The 23,895-nt window shown below is 38.4% G+C and overlaps 1 protein-coding gene across 1 annotated transcript in view; it reads left to right on the forward strand.

Moving 5' to 3' along the window:
• The window catches only part of LOC141913198 (MAP kinase-activating death domain protein-like), a 55,478-nt gene extending 37,676 nt beyond the window's left edge, over nt 1-17,802 (forward strand). Inside the window, exons 26-32 of the mRNA XM_074804668.1 lie at nt 96-168; nt 520-620; nt 4,745-4,753; nt 9,343-9,415; nt 12,349-12,395; nt 13,750-13,899; nt 16,822-17,802. Coding sequence (XP_074660769.1) covers nt 96-168; nt 520-620; nt 4,745-4,753; nt 9,343-9,415; nt 12,349-12,395; nt 13,750-13,899 — 453 coding nt within the window. The 3' untranslated portion in view covers nt 16,822-17,802. The remainder of the gene's footprint in view (nt 1-95; nt 169-519; nt 621-4,744; nt 4,754-9,342; nt 9,416-12,348; nt 12,396-13,749; nt 13,900-16,821) is intronic.
• Nucleotides 17,803-23,895: the final 6,093 nt, after the last annotated feature.

The raw sequence follows: 23,895 nt of genomic DNA on the forward strand, positions 1-23,895 counted from the left end.
TACATAGCACGTTTTTAATGCTAATTCTGAATATTCATGCGGTGAAATTTCTTCTATGTTGTTGAAATCATTGATCTGTTTTTCACGATTTCCAGTGCAAAGAATTATATTATTGCGTAAAAGACGCGATGGAAAAAGCAGCTGCAAGAAACAACGGGAAAGTCACCGGTGAGTTACTTCTTCATTTTGCTCTATTTTCAAGCTAATTACTTCAATTGTCACTTCCACTTTCAACTATTATGGTTGGTGACTCTAGCTACCGACTACTATGGTGGTCCACACCAGCTATTATTGCGGGTGACTCCAGCTATCCTTATGGTTTGCTTCAACTTTTATGTCGGGTGACTCCAACTATTATGGTGGTTTACCATCAAATGGCATTTCATAAGATTACTGAACACTGACTCATGAAGCTCGCCCCGTACCCCCCCCCCCCCTAAATCTGAATGTGACCACGGTATCTTGCTCTCGACGATTCTAAGCGAGCGCGCGCTCTCTCTTTATCATTCAAAGGCCAAGAATTAGGTGGCGAATTCCCCGTGCAGGATATCAAAACGGGACAAGGCGGGTTACTGCAAGTTTGCATGGAAGGCATCGGACTGTTATTCGCGAACAGTAAGGTAAGAGACGAATCGTCAATGTTATCATCGTCTATATATATATATAATGAATGTCCTACTAGCCATACATGAACGACGACTAACTGAGTTACAAAAACGATTCGATCAACGATAAAACCAAAAATACCGAACTTACAACGAGTTACAGACGTTATTGACACTTTTGATTGGTTGGTTGAGGAGAAAATTAAAAGGTTCTCATCAGCGACTGATTGCAATCGTGAAACATCTGAAACTTGAACGCGTATTACAACAGATCCAGTTGCAGCGAGTTCGAATTAACTCGAAGAGTTGAAATTAGTTCATTTTCGAAGAGTTAACAAATCTTAAGTCGACGCCAAACTCGCAACTGGGTCCTGGTTGAGTTGTTTTTATCAGTAAGTATGTACATGTATATATTAAGTATAAAAGTCATTTACATTTCATGATTTATCATATCTGTTTGACATAGACATTATAATTACTATTGATATTATTATTAGCATTATAATTACTATTATTATTATTAGTATGAATATTATCAGCATATATAGTTAGATAAGTGAGCGCTGTGGATGTACAAACTAAAGCCTAGTGTGACTGAGCCCGGTGTTTGAAACAGGAAAATAGTTTTGCGAAATTTGTTTTTTGAAATAAGGAAAGTAGTTTCAACCTGCTATGTGCGATGTCGGTCCTTGTCAGACATATCAGAGTAGCTACAAGAAGACACATAGTACGCTACTTGATATTTCGCTAAACCATGTTTCTTGTTCCGGAGCTATGCGCACAGTCACGAAACAAGCAAGAAGATGTTTTCGTTTCTTGTTTATTTCGCGCTGTGCGCCTCTAGGCTTCCGTTTACATGTCCACGGTCAGTGGTATATTCGGTTCTACTTGGTTTAAGTTTTTTTTTACTCGCCTTCGATCATCCTTCTGGACGTGGAAAACTCCCCCTACATTACCTCTTGGTGAATGTTTTTCATTTCTCCAAATATATCTCCCAAGGTAGAAGTTGTGTTTTGAATCAATGTAGAATTGTGTAGAAATTAGTTTTGCCTACCTGTATTCCTCTACAGCTCAGCTACTCCTTAGAAAATTATTAAGAATTCTTGGTCATATTCGCGTGCAGCAGGGGTCGTCCATTTTGATCGTCTGCGCTCTTCGCTAAAACTTACCGGTATACGTACGCGACCATACTGACCATCCGAATTGGCTTTGTGGCTTAACCTGGGTTAATTTCCCCGAAAACTCTTCATTAATTCAGTTAATGTTTAAGGAGTTGTTAACCTTTTTCGTGAAACTACGCGCTGAATTGATGAAAGAGTTGAATTCATTTGGTTTCACGGTTACTTTGAGCTTCGGGTGAAGTTCAATTCGGAACTATGCGACTGGACCCTGCATGTTGCTATATGAAATAATGTCGGTTTGCCCATTCCCATCCTTCCACTCCCTCCCAATCTCTATCCAGTCCTTCTCCGTTAGATTTACCCTGAAGTTTGTTTTCATCTCTCAAAACCCCTCCTCTAGACCCCTCATCTTTCTCCCATTGTGTCTCTTGTTTGAATTTGATAGAAATGTAGTTGAACCGGCCACGACGACAACATCAAATATGTTTTAGTCGTGGTTGGATCCTCGCCGGTATGTTCACTTGAGGAACTAGATTCGGTATTTACCCTTTCGGCCGACTAAAATACTCGGGGCTTATTTGATATGGCATTTGTTTTGGAATGCCCCACCCCATCTGGTACAGTTCAAAAGTTGCAAGTTCGAATAAGAATCAATTTTTAAGTAAAAAACGATCAGTTTCGAGCCAAATTGTATCAACAATCTTGTTAAGTTCTACCTGCCTCTTGCAAGTTACTATCAATTTGATTCCACAAGATGATATATACCTATTTAGATTTGATTGCCAAATCAAACCATGGACCTATATTTTCTAGGTCTTAATGCGGAAAACTACATTTCTATCGCATTATATCTTGCATTTCTATGGACCCTTCGAACCTTTCTTCGTTCAAACCCTCTCTTTCTCTCTCTCTCTCTCTTAGAGAGAGTCTGTTCTGTATACTACTATCACGATGGTTTAGATATTCTAGAGGTAGTGTGTGCTAGTGTAGATAACAAAAACCACATTCTAAAAACTTCGAAAAACAGTTGTTTAATCTTCGAAAACAGCGGACCAGTAAATCTTCATCTTCCTGATCGAAGATAACGTCTTTAAACTTCCTAGTCTAATAGTAGAATAGCCACAATCAAGCATAAATGATGATATATTTAGAAGCCCGCTATATACAAATTTGAAATTAGAGGATATCGTAGGCTTAAAGATTTAGAAGACAATGTTTTGGTCTATCACTAGGAAACCAACCTTGTCAGGTATCTTTTTTCTAATCTTAAATTTGTATATAATGAAGGCTTCCTTAGTCTAATGTCACCATCCACGCGGATGACCGGAAAGAAACGAAATTGAGAAGATCTCTCCGCAAACTCTTGAGAGAGAATAATCGCGTATTTCTTTTTTTCTGAAAACTGCTTCGTTCTCATTTTTGAGTTGATCTTCAGTTGCAGCTTTGATAACGCCGCTTTATCGCCGCTGCTCTGCATGCATTGGCAAAATGTTCTTCTTTTTTATATTCCTCTCACACTCGGAACGAACGTCGTCTATCCGAAATCACTGGTTGCTGTCTGCCATGCCCTGCTCATATCGGGAGGAGGACTCAATCCTGATAGTACAGAGCCTAAGTTGTTCTTTGTAATATTGATTTAGTAATATAGGAGTTGGCGAATCCTCTGGACCTAGTTCCACAGTCATGAATTAGAGTTAACTCTGAGTTAAAGTTAGTTCATTTTCAATGAGTTAACTCTGAGTTAAGTCTGAACTCAGAACTGTGGAACTGGACCCTGATTCTCTTTGTTGTTCTATGACAAGTCTCCAGCATTGGTTAAGAAACAAACTTTGAATCCATAATCAAGACTTCTATCGATCATGATCAGGCAAATCTGTAATAACTCCTACTACAATACGATATAATATAATACAATATCTTCTTATGCATAAAATATTGTGAACATTTACATAATCAGTTATGATACTTCGCTAGCCCAGCAATGCCTAAAGGCTACAAAGCTGGTGAAAGTAGCTGCAAGGTAACAAGAACAGAGAACAGTCTTCTGCGTAGCACCATCATTGATAAGCTACCTTAGGGAAGTATACACAGAATTGAAAAGCTACCAGCATGTAGGAGAATTTAGCCAATCGAATTACGAGTTTTATCAGCTTTAGCCAATCGAATTGTCTGTTTTGACGTGACCTTGATAGTCAACACTGTTAAATGCAAATTGCAAGTAATAATGTACTATGCGGTATCACACCTGGGAATTGGGGTACCACCAGCATGACGCAATTCATATATTTTTGATGCATTCTAGATGATTAGCTGATGACTCTTTTTAAAATTTCAAACTTCACGAATGTATCTTTTTTACGATGCTAGTTATATTTTCACACGTATTAGTAGTAGTAGTCGTAACATTTTATTTGGAATCTGATTTGTTTTTCTTATTGTTGTTATAACTTGACTTTACTATCATTCACATCTTTATCAAATCTTGCTATCTCTTGCAAATGCAGCTATGCAATTTAAGCTTCATATTTTCATTATCTAGTAACTTTTTATTAGAGTAACTTTTTTCATATTGATCTATTTTCTATCTTTCCCTTATTCTCTTTTACTTCAACTTCTATAATTCTACCTTCTACCTTTCTTCGATGATCAGGGAGAAGATCTCTAAAATTTGTAGCCTAACTGCGTTAATATTAATTCAAGTTTTTGGTGAAGCAATGGTCTCTCTCCTCTCTCTCTCCTCTCACTCCTCTCTTTCCTCTCTCTTTCTCCTCTCTCACTTTACCCTTTTCAGTGCTTGCTTGGAACAAGTTATTACCATTTCTACAAATTTCGACACCATTATTCACGATATCCATCCTTCTGTCCACAGGCGGATGGGCGGGCTCTTTGAATCATACTAGGTATTATATGTATAAACGTACAATAATGTTTGGTTATTCATTATGTGGTAAATATTTTGTTTTTTCTCTTTTTCCTGCCTGTCGTACCATCAATTATTTTATCATGATTGGTGTACAGGATTTCGAGGTAGGAATACTTATGGGGCATATATATATATATGTATATATATATATATGTGTGTATATTTATATATGATATGTATATATGTATATATCGAAACGTAGATGAAGAGTTGCATATATATATATATATATATATATATATATATATATATGATTATTATATGTATGAATATTATTTATACAGCAACGATATCTTCTCGACACCTTTTTTGTTTTTTGTTTCAAATGAATTTTTTTATTATCATATCTGAGCACAATAAGTGTACATCCTCTCGGCGGCCTCACCTATTATTATCTACTAATATAAGCTATATCTTGTGTCTATCTATCTATTATTATCATTATTATTATAACAATTATTATTATTACTATTATTATATAAATATTGATCGTATTTGGTTGAGATTTTTTTTGGAGTCGCAATTTTTCCAATAAATGTCATTTGTTTTTTTTTCTAGATTTGTCTTTCCTTTTTTTACAAAAACATTATTACATTAATATCGACCTATATATATATATATATATATATATATATATATATATATATATATATATATATATATATATATATATATATATATATATATATATATTGTATATATATTTATGCGTTCACTATCATTCAGTCGTTGATTTCTTTTTGCCGCTTTTGATGTTTTTCGTTTTCTTATGATTATTATGATCACGCACTTAGTACTATTGCCGTGGATTAGTTGTTCGTCGGGCCGCTAGGCGGCGCCGATGATCGACCACTTGTGTATGATGTCGCTGCTTGGAAATTTTTGAAAGCTATATTTATGGGAAAAAACCGAAGTCGAAGCTGAGTCATGGTATTAAGGATATTAAGATTATTGAAGAGGACAGTGGGTTTGACCGGTGACTGGGGACAATGTTTTTTTTTAAGTTCGAAAATTGTATTTACAGATACAAAGCCGGTTTCACAGTTTGTGGTTGAACTTGATTCGAAACATTTGAAATGAACCCAGGGAAACACAGAAATACGGAATCAAACATGTTATAGAACCCCTATAACCCCTATTCTTCTGAAACCACGTTTCTCATTTCTCGTACAAATGCACACGGCACAGAAAAACGCTCGGAAATATGTTTCTGTGTCCTGTTTCAGTGTTTCCCTATGTATCGTGCATTGGGGCTCTGAGAGTCGTATCAACTAAAAACTGGGGGATCGGCTCCAGGTTTATATATACACATACATATACAGGGTGATAGTGGCATTAATTAGGAGACTTCTACTAGTATGAATATCTGTTCCTCCCGTATAGAGTGGTATAAGGTATATAAACACTAGCAGACATTGTACTTCATTCGTTCGTCCGTTCGTCTTTCGATCATTTCGTAAATCTACATCTGTTATGATCGAAAAACTTTTCTTCCCGTTCTTCCGTTTGTCATCCGTGTTTTATTACTTTGTCATTGTTCGTCGTCACCGATGATATGACTTCGGCGCACTTAACATACGTAAGTCTTCTTTCAACCTCATCGACGATTGCGTGTGTTATTTAGTCAAACGTATGTGGTCGTGTATGTCGTCGTGTATGTGGTGCGTGCGTGCTGTCGTGTTGTCGTCGTCGTCTCTTTCCTCCTTGATCGTGCGTCGCGCAAGAAACGATGATTTTACTCAAGAAGAAGAACGATGATTAACTCTTTGACAATCGTAACTATTTGGTTCTCTTTATGCGCGGTATAAATTTCTCCCGGCAGACACGATTTTACTGTCTGACAAAAATAATATCTGTGACGTGAATATTTCAGAAGTGGCATCTTAATTGAATTTCTTGCGCATTCTTATGTTTACAGGTTTGAAGCAAGGGCGAAACCTGAATTATGGCAAATTGATAAGATCATTCTTTCAAAATAAAGGACTTTATGAAGTGTCCTTAAAGGGATATTCAAAATTTAAAGCAATCAGGGTCTTGTGAGAGCGCCTGGTTATGTTGTGTAATGTCAAACAATGACAAATTTAGCTGATTGTCAAAGAGTTAATCTGCAAAATATGGTTGATGAACCTGCTTAATACATGGTAAAGCTTGGAAAGAACCCATATCTTATCTAGTAAAAACTTCATGGTTTTCATACCTGAAACTAGGAGTTGAACTTCTGCGTGTTACTGGTAAGTGGGGCCTCCTGCGTGTCTGAGGGCGTTTAGGTGGTCGAAACAACTTCCCCAATTGATGAAGTCAGAAGGCCACGCACATCCTCACAATTCATCTCCTGATGTGTATTGTCTCGAAAGCTTTGTACCTTCGTAAAAGGTCCACTTATCAACCTACCCTTGGGACATTGCTGGTACGAGCGTGGAAGTGATATGTCCAGATCCTCAATCACGCTCTGGAAGAATAAGACTTTGTGTCTAAACTATGCTAAATGGGCACTTTGAACACCTGCTATATCGTGCTCTTGTTATTATGGTAGGAATAGGTTTTCACTTGAAAAATGTAAAGGCTATAAAAGAAATCCTTTGCCGATCATTATTTCATTGCATTCATTACTTAATAGTTCAAATTCATATTTTGTCGACAGCCAGATCCAGGAATTCTTTGTTCAAAATTGTAATTTTCGAAGTAGCACGGTGTGACTTTGAATAATGCGAAACCGATTCGACATTCAAAGTAATTGCATTTAAATGTCTGTTAGTTTTTAGAAACCCACTGATTTAGATGATGATATTAACATGGCATTGATGCCTTTAAATGAGTAGCGAAACCTCGTTATTTTGCCACCAAAGTATGTTAAGCAACATGTTTGCCCATCGGTGGTCAAACATAATAATAGATTTACATAACAACCCTCAAAGTTTGTAAATACCTTGATTATCTTATGTTGTTGTATGCCTAGTCTCCTGTTCTGGTTGGCAGAGCATTAGTTACCAGTACTGGAATAGGGGTTCCAGTGCACCGGTTACTTATTGAACTGTAACAGGGCGTCCAGCGCACGTTCTCGGGATCTGGCTACTACGTTTTCTCTTTCATTCGTTTTTTTTCCACATAAGTTTGCTTTATGCGCATTTTCAATTTTTCATTTTTTCCTCTTCATTCCCCTGATTCGTTCTTTGCGTTTTATTGCGTGCTTTTCCTTTCTATCGTGGCAAAGCGTAGTCATGTCATTTTTACGCCCCCCACCGTTGGCACAACGTGCAAAGTTTTCATTTAAAGATCCAAGCATTTTCTACAAAATAATTCCTTTCGTTTGCTATCTTTGGTGGCATTTCTTTGCCACTGAATACACGTGGTACCTTTCTTCGCCAATTGCTTTGCTTCATTGTTGTTTGTTTATCTCGTTGACCCTGTTCTTTATCGTTTTTTTTCTTGTCGATTCTTTAGTTCATCACGTCTGTCATCCTGTCACCAATCCTTGGATAGTTTACCTACACATCTCACTCACATTACCAGTTAGAGTGCACCAGTTGCTTTCATGAATTCATTGAAGATCACATTTTTGGTATCTTCCCAGTTGTACAAATCCCAGTTTTACAATTCACATTTGTGCGGGATTTGTCCCAGACAATGTCGTGTTGTGCGAGGATATGTTCGAGTTGTCCAATCGCCAGTTGTACAAAACCATGAACAACCCTAATGATAAGTTGGAGTAGATCTGTTGATATTATACAGGATAGCCATGTTCGCTCTACATTATTCGGAAAGTTCTATGTTTAGGCCGTTCCTATTTAGAATGGACCAAGCATATTTGCACAAGTCTCATCCAAAAGACCCGTTCCATCTAAGGACCGACCATTTCATCATCAGGCATGTTCGCGGTCTTGTACAACTGGCAATTGGACAACTGAAGCAAATCCATGTATGGATAGCAATTGCGCTGCTGGGATTTATGCAAACGTTTATATCATGGCGTTTCTTTACACTTGAATTCATTTACAACCCAGTCTCATTAAGTCCTATTGAGTCTTATTGAGTCTTATTAAGTCTTGTTGAGTCACGGATGTGTAAATTCCGATGATGAGAAATCATTATCAGTCGTTGTGATACCCGTGCACTGTTAGGGTCGACCTGCTAATAATGGCTGCTGCTGCTGCTGCTGCTGCTGCTGCTGCTGAGCTGACATTTTTTTCTTTTAAACAAATTTGAGAATCGAAACATCAGTAATTTATGTCTAGAGCTATATTTCTATATATATATACATATTTATATATTTATAACTGTTATTATTATGCATTGATATAGAGCTAGTTTACTCATTATCATCATTGTAATTATTATTATTATCATTATTATTATTGATTATTATCATTAACTGCTCACATTTTAAATGTACCTAGGTTTCGATTTCATGGTTAGAATCTATATTAGAAAAACGTAGACGGTATTCATTTTCGAGCGTATAGCGTCAGAAAACGGTGCATCCTGATAATATATCGCGCTTAAAACGATATCTCGATATTTTTTTCCTTTTTCGTACGCGCACGTGCCTCGAAAATGAATGCGTTTACTGCCTGTTTAGGTAGCGAGCACACACACACAAGTGGATTCCACGGCAAAATAACACTTCGTTTGTTTATGTGCTGCTTGGTTTTTCGACTACTCGCAGCTGAGTGTCCCGTTATGGTTTTATTTTCAGTTCTTTGTTGAGCTAAGTCGTATCAAGAAATGTTTCACACAGAAAGGCGGTATCTTTGTTCTAGAAGAATTTGGTAAGAAGTTCGTCCACTGTCCACTGTGCACCTCGCTCGCTCGGTCGTCGCTATTCTTATTATTATTATTATCATTATTATTATTATTATTATTGTTTTATTTATTTGATTTTACTCCAATTTTATATATAGATATATGTATATGTATATAGATGATATATGAATATACATATATTGTTATCGTAATATCATATGTAATGTACACAAATAGTAAAATGTATACGCGCACATTAATGTACGTTACATCATGTGATAATGTACATGTTTTGTACAGGGGCTACACACGCGACTTCCAACAGCATGTCATAATGATGGTCGATTGTCTGTCAGATGCGAACAAAAGGTGTGACGTGCATGCTGAACCCCTATAACGTATCTCGGACTTTTTGGCATTGCAGTTTAGTCTGGTTCATTGCCACCGTGGAAATACAGTGCTGCCCCTGCCCCCAATTGCCACTACAAGAATACTCGTAGCTGGCATTGGAGCTATTACTACGTAGTCAGCCATTGTTCAAAATGAGCGTTGAGCAATGATGGCAGAACTGGAAGTACGAGTAATACTTGTAGCCGGCAGTGAACACCAGGTTTCAAATATTCACTCTGATTTACTCTCAATATTCTGAGGTACGCGTGCGTATATGTATTTATGTACATATTATATGACGATTTCGTTTTTTGCTCCTTTTTTCGAGAACGATTTCAGTTTCTTTCGCTTTTTCGTAAATTACGTAAATAAATCTACGATCGTCGATTTACTTTTTTTCGATCGTCGACTGAAAAATGAATAAGAGACGAAAAAAATGAAAAAATAAAACAATAATAGTAATGATGATAAAACCGACGGTTCGATAATATTGAAAAATGTTTTTTCTACTAACCTTCGCTTACGGTGTTGTGGTGACTTTATCTCTCTCTCTCTCTTTTTCTTATTCTCTTCTCCTTCGAAAGTAACGTGGTGCCGAGTAACACTTGATATATGAATGCGATTTTCGTTGAAATCATAATCATTACTATTATTATTATTATTATTATTGTTATTATTACGGATATTCTAATCGCTAATGATAAGTATATATAAAGGATGAGTGCGTGTGGGTATGTATGATGGCGGGTGACGCTTTTTGAAACGGTGCGCGAGCGTGCGTGTGCTAGTGGTACTACCACTACTAGGCGGTAAGTAAGTTCAACCCCCCCCCACCCCTGATTATTCCCTCAAAGTCTTCTGTGAAATCTGCATCCGCTGTTGTGGTAATTCTGGCGTCGTTCGTTATCGCGAGCCCACCGCTGCTGCTGCTGCTGCTGCTGTTGCTCGATTTTTTCACGCTAGTCGAAAAACACTTCGAAATGTTACAGTTACGACGACGACGATGATTGATTACGAATTACGTTAATTTCGACGTTAACCCTTTCCCGTTGCGTCGCTATGATTTTTGGTCGGTCAGCGATTTCGTGCAGCCATCTTCGCTCCGGTGGCAGCACTGTATGAATCGGTGTTACGCTGAAGCCACCGACCTGGGAAACCTGGCAAACTCAGGGAATCAGATGAATCTTGGAAAGATCAGGGAAAACTCAATTTCACAAATTTTACAAAAAACCTGGAAAACTGCGGAAATTTGGATAATGTTTCACCAAAATATAATGAATGATAACATTTTAAACCACAAAGTTCAATGATTAACTCTAATGGAATTTTGTGCAATCATTTGGAAAAGTCTGGGAATTTGTAAATTGGGAGGTTTTGTGGCCACCCTGAATTACGTACGGTCATTTAGGCTCGAACTGGAAAGGGTTGTACCTTTACTTTGGAAAGGTGAAAAATGCCAAAATTTTAAACTCGTATTTCGTGATGAATTCGAATCTTAGCGTCGAGACTGTAATATTTCGTTTTTGGGAATTCCGTTTTTTTTTTTCGTCTCAAGTTTAACTCGATACATTGTAACGATGTTGTTCGTAAATATTTTTTCACTTTTTTGGCCGTCGAGCTTCATTTCGATTCGAACTACGCCCCGTTTGATAAATTACTCGCGGGCGCGCCGGGCGTCGTCGGTATTTGGCAGTTTTATTCAGTACCCATGAAATTTTGAAGGCACCGAAATTTCAGGGGTCAGTTGCTCAAAAGTTGGTTGAAGTATTAGTCAAATCAGTTAACTATGGTATTTATCCAATAATTGTTTTTTTTTTCAAATTCAGCGAAAGTCGGCGTCAGCGCTGAAAGGATTCTAAACCAACTTATGCACAACTGACCCTGGGCCATATAATAGACTTTAGATTCTGAACTAATTTCGTGCAAACTGCGGAAATATCGACGCGAACCTAGCCCCACCCCTTCCTCTAGATCAACGCGGTTATGGAATGCGTTATAATCATCTTATTCCAGCCAACCCAGGGTTGCGGGTTCGTTATTCATTTCGGTTTCAGGAAACGTAAAGCATGGCGCATGATGTCACTTATTTACAGTGCATTGAACTCTTGTTTTTCTTAATGACCCGAATGCGTTTTGACATGGTTCGCGGTGTATAGATTTTGATCAGTCAGAAATGAGAATTGTGCTTACTCAATGTTCGACGGTGTCCCGGCTACCCTACTGCGGCAAGCGAAACTCCACCAGAAACCACCGGGTGTCGCCTGTGATTTCTTTGATTCTCGATTGAAATCTAACCGTAATCGTTTCAAATTCAAACCTTCAAAGTTTTCCTGGAGATACGATTTTGGATGTCGGAGACAGGCTTGAAATCTAGATCAACTAACCGTTTTCCGATATCTCGTGAGTGAGTTCATTCCTCGGGGTCCCCATCATCGTCGTACGGCACTCCTCGCAAATCTCAAGTTCGAACGCGTCTAATCTATACACACGCGTGTATCGCCCGTCCGACGCGCGAAAGCTCATTCCGATTTTACCCCGGCGCTTTACTTTCGTCTTCGTATATTTTCAGATCCCAAAACTCGGAAAGTGATACAAAGAAGATACAATTCAAATATGGTACGTAAGTCTCGGTAGCCGTGTTTTAGATGTGTTCGTCGGATTCTCTGTTTGAAAACGCGTTTCCCTCGTAGAAATAGCTCCATCAAAAAAAATCCAGATCATCATATTATGATATTTTATTCGTGTATATATAATATTTATATATAGATATATATATATATATTTATATCGAGAGGTTTTTATCTAGCATGTCGAAATCCTATATATAACTTTATAGTAGTTATGTCTATGTGCTATGTATTCATCTGTGGTGCACCAAATCCATTACTCGTTATGATGGCCTGGTCCGATCTCTAGTCACTTTGATTCTGAACTGATTAATTGTTTACTAGTAACTTTGATTTTTAACGTATGGTTGCCACTAGAAGTGCTATTCCGTTAACTCAATTTTCTGCTGGATCATAATTGTCTGGCGTTATGTCTACTCGGCTTGCTATAGAACCCTACACCACTTAAAGCTTAGGTCGTTATTGGACTTGACCATGTGAAATACTGATCAGTATTTCTTTTTTTTTTTTAGCTAAGCCGCGAGCACATATTCGTATCTATCGTAGAACTTTTGGGTTTAAAACATATGTTTGAAGATATACTCGATGATCCACTTTCAAGTCGTCGGAATATTTAGATTTAAATCTAAAAATTGACGTGTGCTCACTCGATGTAAACTAATTGTTTCGTTTTTTATGTGAACGCAAAGATTCATCATTCACGTGATGATTCAGTACCGGTTGTACAATTCCCTATTGTCCAGTTTCCGTTTATGCAAGTATCTTTCCCAGTTGTCCAATTCACCTTGTTACGATGAACTTCATTGGACCAGAAAATCTGTTCGTTATAACTGATACAGCGGAACCTCGTTACAACGAACTTCAGGAGACAGAAAATCTGTTTGTTATAACTGATACAGTGAAACCTCATTACAACGAACTGCAGGAGACCTGAAAACCTGTTCATTATAACTGATACAGCGGAGCCTCATTATAACGAACTTCAGGAGACCAGAAAATCTGTTCGTTATAACTGATACAGCGGAACCTCGTTACAACGAACTTCAGAAGACAGGAAAATCTGTTCGTTTTAACTGATTGTTGATTATATCCAGCATGAATTATCAAAATATTTCTATTAGGGACGACATTTTAGGTTTGTAAAAGCCCATAAATCTTTAAATCTGAGGTCATCATAACGGGGTTCTACTGTAATTTCAGCTTTGATCAGGCATGATCCTTTTGATCGGTATTCTTCTTTCATTTCTTCAACTGGGAATTGTACAACTGGGGAGACACCCGGGCTCACCATCGTGTTCACGTTTCGCTTTTGATTTCGTTTCGTTTTTCCATTTATTTTCTAGGCGAATCAAATAGTATTAGCGTTCCATCGCGTAGTATCCGTACTTGCCACCAGAGGGCCGCAAGTAAAACATTTGAAACTACAACAACAGCTTCAACAACAAAACCAAAACGGCGTCGATCATAATCTATTGGCCGTTCCGACGACATAGGTTGTTATACTCGGGTGTTTTTTTTTTTTCTAGATTGATTTTAGCGTGCCGCTTATGAATTAACCTTTCACGACAGATTTTTCAACGGCTGTAGAAATGAGGTCACTTTGCTCCACCCCTTGCAACCCGCGCACTTAAACTAAACAGCAGTTTCAAATTCTATAGTGAACGCATGCATCTATAATATGCTCTTAATTCAATATAGCATAGGTATACAGGACTGTTGCGAGCTGAAATAAAAAGTACACTGATTTTGTAGTCATAGATATTTCGAAGCATGAAAATTAGAATACCGTAAACTCATTTCGTGTCCTGCTCGGACACTGTTCCGTAGTCAAGGCTGAGACCATCTAAGTTCTATGGCCAAACTAACAACTTAAGACCAGTCTAAGCTTCACGTTCTGGGCTACTGACGTCCCTTCAGGCTTTGACGAAAACCGAGATATGTACCAATATATGATTGGGAAATCTCGACCGGTTCCATACCATTGGTATCTTTATAGTTTTGTTTTAGTTAAATTTTTGTTTTAGTTAAATTTCTCATTGAAATGAGATTAAATCACGTTTTCAGATGAAACTTGAGGCATGTAGCCGTATGCACCATGTTCATTAACCTAATAGATATAATAACCAATAGTTCACTATATGCTTAAGTCGAGACCTGAAAAGGTGACTTACCATCCAATGAAAATAATTTTAAGATGAATTAAGACATGTTTTAATTCATGACAATGCATGTACTTATGTGTCAAGAGAGATACAAGAATCGGTAAAATATGTATATTTTGTGCCCGTGCTTCAGCTTACTCTGATCTAGTGGGGTTGCTAAGTTAAGTATGCCTCTGATGGTCGAAGTTACCTCATTTCTAAAGCGGGTCTAAGTTCATGTAATGCAATACAGAAGACTCGGCTTAATCCTGAATCCAATCCAGACGTGTGTAAAATATGACTGTTTGATCCGAATTTCTGGTAAACCAGGGCCTGGTTTTACAGACCGGTATTACCTTTAACCAGCGGGTTTACTCAATTCATTTTCAATTGAGTTAGCCTTTGGGTTAAAGGTAATACCGGTCCGTAAAACTTGCCCGCGACGAATTTGGTCCCGAATTCATCCGGATTAAGCGGGCGTTACTGTACTTCGTTTTGGTGGTCGATTATATAACTCTCAATTGGAAACGCTGCTTATTTCCTAAAAACTGATTGTTACTGCCGGTGGTAATCCATAAGGTGTGAGTTTCTAAAACGTTTTTGAAACCTTTCGGTGCCAAGCCATCTCCCACCTCGATAAACACGATATCCTTATGACTGCAGTGAACTGATGTAAATCTCAGTGTAGAGTTAACGAATAAAACCCACAGTTACTTCTGTAAAAACAGTTTATTGCCTTGCGGTTTCGAGGTTCAAACTAAACCTCATCATCAGAGGAACAAGAAATACAATTGTATCTCTTGTTCCTCTGATGATGAGGTTTAGTTTGAACCTTGAAACTATAAGGCAATAAACTGTTTTTACAGAAGTAACTGTGGTTTTATTCTCTAACGATATCCTTATCTTTAAGCAAGAATGGGCTTTATCGGTCAGGGGCAGGTGCAGGAAAACTCTGTTAGTGGCGTGCTAACTGTGGTTAGTTAACTGTGGTTAGGCATAAATAGGCGCAGTAAAACGCTGTTAGCTAACCATTGTCTTCGAAGCGTCCGTGTGGAAAAGATGGACTCAGGCGCTGAAAGGTTGAATGGGTGTCGGTTGCTAACTTTGTATATATCTTTCCTGCTGCGCGATTTCTTTGTACATGTTTTCAGGAATATATAAGATGTGAACGAACAATCTACTGAATGAATACCTTAATGTTTGGGTAATGCTGAATGCTCTCTATTTTAACCTGATTTCCATGCGCGCCCCCGACCGCTCGCGCGCACGTTGCTGGTGCTGGCTACGCTGCTTTTAAAATGATAATGCCTCTCCCTCTTGCTCTCCTTCTCTAATCAGATGGTGGTTGATAAAAACAATCGAAATAACCTTTTCGTTTCAGCTTTTCGGTCGCGTTACGCTTTTCAAAGCAGCTTCAGTAATCTTCAAAATAAAAACCGCCTACAATTGGTTTTCTCTGCCTGCATAGCCCCGTCTTTTACCTACGTCTGGGCTGACTGTGTACACTGGTGCCAAATTTAGCCCGACCACAAACGTCGGACCAGACTCATGCCAAATTTAGCACCGGTCAAATTATTGCCAAATTTGACTTGCGCTCTTATTCAGGCAAATTTGACTGTGGTCAAATCGTCTATCTCCATGTGATCGCGGCTAATATAGTTTAGACTTGTATTCAAGATTCCGGTATGTCATCTCTGAATGAACTGCTTTGAAAAGAGTAATTCATCGTCATTGTATTTCTCTGCGGTCATTGTATTTAAAAAAATCTACATGACCGACTGAATAACCTTCATGCATGAAAAGAAACTAATGTCTCCTCGATGTATATGTAAAATCTGCGCAGTTAACACTGTATATAGACTACGCTTGCCACTAACTATCACGTGGCTCGAACAGAATATTTCCAAGCATTCACTGTGGTTACTGTGGAGGAACTAGGAAAAAGACGTGTTCATTATGGGAGGTTTATGCTCTATAGGGAAATGTTCGATATAAAGCCCAACGTACACGACGCTGGTAAACATGGAAACATGAGACCGAAACATGTTTCCAAGCGTTTCCCATTATGTGCGTTTACGAGAAACATGGTTTCGGGAAGCAATCTTTTTTAAACGAAACATGTTTTTTTAGTGTTTCTATGTTTCAGTGATTCTGCGTTTCCCTGTGTCACGCGTTGGGCTGAAGGGAGGTTATTCTGTATTTCGATGTTGATTTTTGTGGTTAACCGAAAAATTACGATAAATGACGACGGCGTATTTTTGTTTATTTTTACAGTCTGATCAGATATGTTACGCGGTACTGTGCGTGTTCTCCTACGCGGCAGCCGGACTCGATCAACAACGCAAAGCGCAAGATATCGTCAATCGAAACACGTCTTAGCATTAGTAGCGCCTAGGAGCCTGTGTAGATTAGCCGTGTATTAATATTAACAATAACTTCTATAAACGCGCGGCGGATCCCGAGATCGGGGTGGTGGCCGGGGGCGTTAGTATTCTACCGTCGTCAAACTGTTCTTTCGGAAACGTGCTTAATTCGTACTATGATAAAAATGCACCGTGTACAAATTTGAAAACAAAATGATTATTCAAAAAATCAAGAAATTTAGAAACAGACTATGATCTCTAGTGGGAGTTATTAGAAACGGACCATGATCTTTTGTAAGAGTTCAAAACGTTGTGCACTCTGTTATCAATTTTCTTAAAATGAAAATTTTGTGTCTGAATTACATTGTTAGCTCTCTGTACATGGTTGGTTTTTATCCTATTTTCTATTCTCCACGTTTGAGAGTGTGGCTATTCTACGACGTATTAATTCGTATGTGTGAGAAATTCGATTTTGAAATCCGGTTTTCTGTATTAGAAATAAAGCACTCGATCGAATCGCCCATTTTCGATCGCGCTTCCCCCCCCCCCATCTCGAGATCCGCCCGCGACGAAAAAACGATTTACCGACATACCTGCCACGATATAAACGTCGTATATTGACGATTGAGCCATACATTATATTTTTTCACATACGTAGGTTGTGATAACTGAAAAAAAAAACTGTAAGTTACAAATATCGAGTTGTATATATGATTTAATCGCCACTCTGTTGTACGATACTGATAAATCTTTTCTCATCGATTTAAGATGATTTGAAGCCAGGGCTATCGGTGTATGGGCACTCTGGAATCACCAGGTATCAGTTAAAGATTAGACGAGAAGATACACAATATCCGTGTATGATGATGACGAGAGAAATCCCACGATAACAAAGCCAAAATTGAAAAATTCTATATCGGAATGATTTTGTATTTGAGGAGCGACGTATCGGCTAACAATTGTTAGCCATCATCAGGCGTACACATTCGTGTATCACGTCTGTAACAATCTACATAAGATAAATCATAGGCATTAACACTAATATAGATTTTGCGTAAGGCTGTTTTGAGAGATCTGCGATTTACAGTACGCCTGATGATGGCTAACAGTTGTTAGCCGATACGTCGCTCCTCGAATACAATCATTCCGATATAGAATTTTTCAATTTTGGCTTCGTTAGGGATTTCTCTCAGGTATCAGTTAAAGTTTGTATGAAATACTGAATGGCGCTCCTTCTGCCTTGAATAGAGCTTTCACAGTTGTTCGAATATAACTTCAGCTCGGTCGGTATACCCAGTATTCCTTCGGTCAATCTAGTCACACGGCTAGTTTACAACTTGTTCTTATATTCTGCCATGAAAGCATAGCGGGTTGAAGGAGCCATTTGTCACTCAAACAGTTATATCTGGACCCAGTTCCACATTAGTGAGTTCGAGTAAACTCTGAATTAAAGTTAGTTCATTTTGATGAGTCAAATCTTAGCTCTGAACTGGAACTGGATCCTGGGCCTGGTATTAACTTTAACCCGGAGGCTAACTGAATTCATTTTCAATTTAGCTAACCCCCGGGTTGAAGATGATACCAGTCTAAAACCTGGTTCTGTAGGTTATTGAGTTCCCCGTGCTGAATTTATACGACCGAACATCGCTAGAATTCATTCGATGAACCTTCATCAATCGAAGAAAAATATATAGATTTCACATCTAGTGTCGAATTTATCAATGAAACGCATGAATGGTTTATTCAAGATCATCTAGAGACGTTTTATTAAGGCAGCGCGCAGTTTGAAAAGTGCCGGTTGTAAATTCTTCGATTTGTTCGTTTCCGAATTGACGATTATTTACTCGCTTCGACGATGTCGGAGCGCGCGCCGCTGCGTTCACGTGACCGTTCAGCTCCACGCCAGAGGGCGCCGCGAACGTACACGCAACAACATATACAACAGTTCGATGAGAGAAAATGTATTGTACATATAATATAACGCGGCGGGATCGCACGCATTGTATAGCCTAAATGTTCGACGAAATAGTTAGATTTTCGATTAGTGGTCTTATTAGTTTTTAGCTACTAAACGCGATGTAAAAACGATGAGAAATAGATTTTGCGTTCATGTGATGATGTTTTATAGTTTTCCCGCTTATTAGCGCACCGAAACAAGAAACGTATGGGTAAACATACGGAAACAAACAATGCCGCCGATGAGAAAACATGTAAATGTATCGCACGATATGAAAATGGCGCGGTTGTTTTGATCCATTCGTCGTCACTTATAGCAGGGTTGGATTTAGGAAAATTAGAAGGCCGGGGACCAGGAGGAAAGAATAGGCATTTTTGGGGTATAGCAGCCATGTGAAAGGCCACTAATGGGTCCAACCCTCAGTGTTGATATATTTTTGATGAAATACATCATAAAAGATGTCAAGATTGTCAAATTTGCAGGTTTTAGCTCTGTCTTGACGACGAAAAGGGCAACCTCAGTTGGATGGCAGGGTTCGGCGTTTCCTGTTCAGTTTCCGTGACATCACGCGCATGTACAGCGTTATACAATTACGTTTCTTGTTTCACGAAACCGATGAGCGAAAAAAGTTATCATTTCATGTCGCAGGCGTTAGGCTTAAAACTGTTATATAGGTGTGATACATGTGATACATCCATTCCAGGCTTCGACTCATGTAGCCGATCGGTATTCTGTTGTTTAAACAAACGTCTTTACCGATGATGTATGAAAATGCTTTTCTCTCTCAACATCTCGACCCTCGTCAGTATTCGAAAAACAATTTTTCTTCCCGTATCTAGTCAAAAACTGATCAAAATACTGTCGTTTGCCGCATGAAATTAAGTCTTTAGCGGTCTGATTAATTCAATAGGGAAAAAAGCTATAGTATTGGATACTTCAGTCACAATGCCTTTAAAGAGCTTCTTATTGATAGATGAACTTTTAGTTGTAATTGTATCGATTTCCTGAAGTTTGTTTCGATGATGAGGTTCAATCATGTTATTTCAAGGTTAAAACTGATTCGTAAAACGAGCCCTAAGCGCAGTTTGAAATACTTCAAGACATTCTTTTTGATATTTCACACGAAAGCCAAATATCGACTCAAATGGTAGATTACGGTGAATGATACATATTTTGGTTATGTAGGTACCTGTACATGGAAGTACTCCACGTTTCGCCGCTTATCCCGTCGTTGAGGTATTGTTGTTTTTTTCCGGCGCTCACATCTCGCCGGTTCGGTGGGATTTTGTTTCCGTTACTATAAGCTAACATATGAATACATATATATATATATTTAACGGATGAAATGATAAAGTACGTATCAGTTTGAATAATGCCATTAGAGTGCCTACAGACACCGCGTATAGAGAAACACTAATATTATAACCGACAATAATAATGATAGTAAAGGGAATTCGTAGTGCGTAGTAAGTATAAATGTGGGTTTTTTATAGTATATCGGACTATGCCGTACGTAGGTTTATATCGGTTCGAATAGATATTGTGTAGAGAATATTTCAGTTTCGCGGGCGCGCGCAGCAGGCAAAAATTTGTTCCGGTAGTTTCCGTCTAGCGGGCGTAAGTTTCACATGGCGCTTCACATCACTTAATAAGTTGTCTAATTTAGTTGTTTTGAGTCCAAATTGCCAATTACTAAGCCATCATTTGGCTGTTCTTCTGTTATATGTATACAAAACCTATTAAACAGGGCGATTGAATGTCTCTTAAGCTTAAGTCGTCAAAATGAGCAGCTTTCCAAGTTGATTCATAGTCTCCTATGAATTCGGCGATATCAATTTCATATACAGCCGTAAGTCTTTATGACTACGCAATCGCGCTAGATCTAACTATTTAGAAAAAACCTCGCCTTGCTACTTCGTAAATCGGATTTAAATGCGACCGGGCGCCGACGTGCGAGTTGATTTATCTATCCGTATGCACCATCAGGGAGCACCTCCCGGTAGCATTCATAGGTTTTTAGGTTTAAACCCGACTTACGCGGGTACGGATCTAAACAGTTGAATGAAGATAATGTATTTAATTTATTTCGAACGGGTCTCGAAGAGACACTGATTTTGTTGATGTTTATTTGACGACCTAATAACCGCGGCGTTCGTTTTTCGTACCGGTGTTCGCTCTCCGAATGCGGTAGACTCCGCTCAAGTCGGACCGTTCGGAGCCTGGAAGGTGTCCGATTCGAGCGTTATCCGAGTTGGATATTACATTTTTTTCGTAAGTGGTGTCACAAGAAATATTTCAACGAACATCCGACTCGATCAAATCTGACTTGAGCGGAGTCTACTCTAAGAAAAGTTCATTCAGAGAGTCGCTTTGCGTATTGCGTGACATTTCCGAAATGCTAGCACCGGTATAGAATAACACGCGCAGCCCAGTCGGGATCAAGATTTACTAATCTTGCAATGGTAATTATCGTTTTACCATTAATTCACATCTTTTTTATATTATTAACTAATAAAATATTATTGATTATTATAATACGCTTCTGTTAAGACGCGGACTCGAGAAGAGTTCGTCGAATGAGTTATTTTCTGGACCCGGTTCGGCGGTTGTGAGTTTAGATTTGATTGATCGCGTTAACTCATTGAAAATGAACTGAATCAACTCTCGAAGTCACAACCGTCGAACCGGATCCGGTACGAATGAGTGACTGACGCACGTAGAACTTGCATGAATCTGTACAGCTGATGATAATTAATTAATATTTGTTTATTTGTTGTTATTGTTGTAAATTATGTTAAAAAATTAGATCTCGCGAATTGTTATCGTTGATGATATAATCGCGGATTCATTATTGTTTTCAGTTTCGAGACGGAATTCAGCCGAGCTCGGGCTTACAACTGTTATATTCACTAGTCGGCCGATATCTCCTCTTAAAATAAGAATAAGCATTTGTTATTTTTTCCGTAAAATGATTCGAGCTTTTTCGGGTGTCATATCGAAAAATTGGTTGAGTTTGTTTTTTTTCTCTCCGTTTTAACGCGTCGTTGATGACGAAAATTTTAAGTTGTCTTACCAAATAGCGATTAATACTAGATAATTTTAAAACGCGACCAGTGTGCGCCCAGTCTTTGGTAACGATGCAGTTTTAATTGTCATCGTATCAGCTATCCACTGATTAAATCGAGTAATAGCGCTACAAAAACGTATTAACCCCTTTCAGTGCGGCGTATTGATTGATGAAATTTGCTAGTACACCGCATCATGGTGTATTGTTATTATCGATTTTAGGATTTTATCTCTAATGAAAGATGGCAGCACCTGTCAGTGAAATATTAGAAACAAATGATACACTGCACTTATTAGTAACAAATGATACGCGGCGCTGTGGTGTAGACACACTAAAGCAGTATGACGCCCGTTATTCAACACGCTGGGGTGGAATTTTTAAGAATTTTCAAATTATCTCCAGCACTTATGGGAATTTAATAAGACTTAGTCAGCACTGAAAGGGTTAATCGACTTCTTTTGCGCGTCTACTGAATTATTCTAAAAATCATCAGTACGCCATATTTGAAGATATCACGCCAACATATACATTATTCCCATATCATACATTCCGATATCTGTAACAATTTCTTGTTAAGATTCACTCGCGTCTAGAAGTATTGTTAAATGAATGCATTTGATTTTAGTATTTCTCGTGATTATTAGATACGTACGAAGACAAAAAAAAAACGCGCTAGCCAAATTTATCGGTAGATCGTAAAAGATTCTAGCGCGCGGCAAAATACCGATTTAAGAATAAGATGAATTATTCGTCGATATGAATTCCCAACTTCATTTGAGCGCCTCTGCTATGTACGTGAATGTTTAATCGTAATAGAGTCGACCTCGCTAAATCAGGATCACGGTCTGATCCGGATTTGCTCGATGGTCTATCTATACATAATGTATGTAATATATTAAGCTAGGGGCAGACGAGCGTACTTTTTTCAGCCGAGCGCGATAATTCGAGAAATCTGGCAAAAAATTTGCCTGTGTCGGCCGATTTCATTTACGATTATTCCGATCGAGCTATCAAATTTTATCAACCGATATGATTCATTATTAATATCGAGAGATTCGTTAAAATATCGGATATCAATATCAATCGCTATGCGCGCCTGTTCATAATCGGGCGTGTAAATTTACCGGCGAATTTAATCGTCTAGGTCGGACGAAAAATACGCCTGCGTGCCCCTAGCTTTGCGGATTCCCCGTAAACCGGATTAATTTCATCGGTCCCGATTCAGCGCGGTCCGCTACATCCGATAAGTTGGTGAACTATTTCGTTTGCGGAATATTTTGCATCCTTGTTAACGCGTTAATAATAATAATAATAATAATAATAATAATAATTATACTGTAAACATTCAAAAGAATCTATGGTTTTGTTAATAAAAATCAATGTTATCTAATATATACATTTATTTTGTCGCATGTTTTTTTTCATTCTAACCGCAATCACCTAACAGGGTTCGAAGAGGTAATGAGGATAAGTTCGTGAGGATTCTACTGTGGACACTCGTTATGACGTAGAACACGGATGGATTAACAATATATCGTTACACTGGATTCTCATTACAATGAACTTCAGTGGACGAGGAACCGTTTCATTATAACCGATACAGTTTTTCCAGTATGAAATTGTTAAATTTGGGACGAAATTCTAGGTCTGGTTCGTTATATCCCAGGGGCCTTCGCTCATAAGTCGGTTAGAGTTAACCAGTGGATGGTTAACGTAGTGACATTTTAAAAGTTCGTTGTTACGATGGTATTTATCCGCCAGTTATCTTTAACCAACTTTTGAGTAACTGACCCCAGGTCATTATAATGAGGTTGCATGGTTCGAACCGATGACCAGCAAGCACACTATTAACCACTCACTCATACCACTTGTATAAAAATTTAATCATCGGATGAAGGACACAACGGTACTCCAGGGTTCGACCCATGCTAGAAAGGAGAATTCCAGAATCGGTAGCAGGG

This window comes from Tubulanus polymorphus, chromosome 11 (genome assembly GCF_964204645.1).
Source record: "Tubulanus polymorphus chromosome 11, tnTubPoly1.2, whole genome shotgun sequence".
Taxonomy (NCBI): Eukaryota; Metazoa; Nemertea; class Palaeonemertea; order Tubulaniformes; family Tubulanidae; genus Tubulanus; species Tubulanus polymorphus.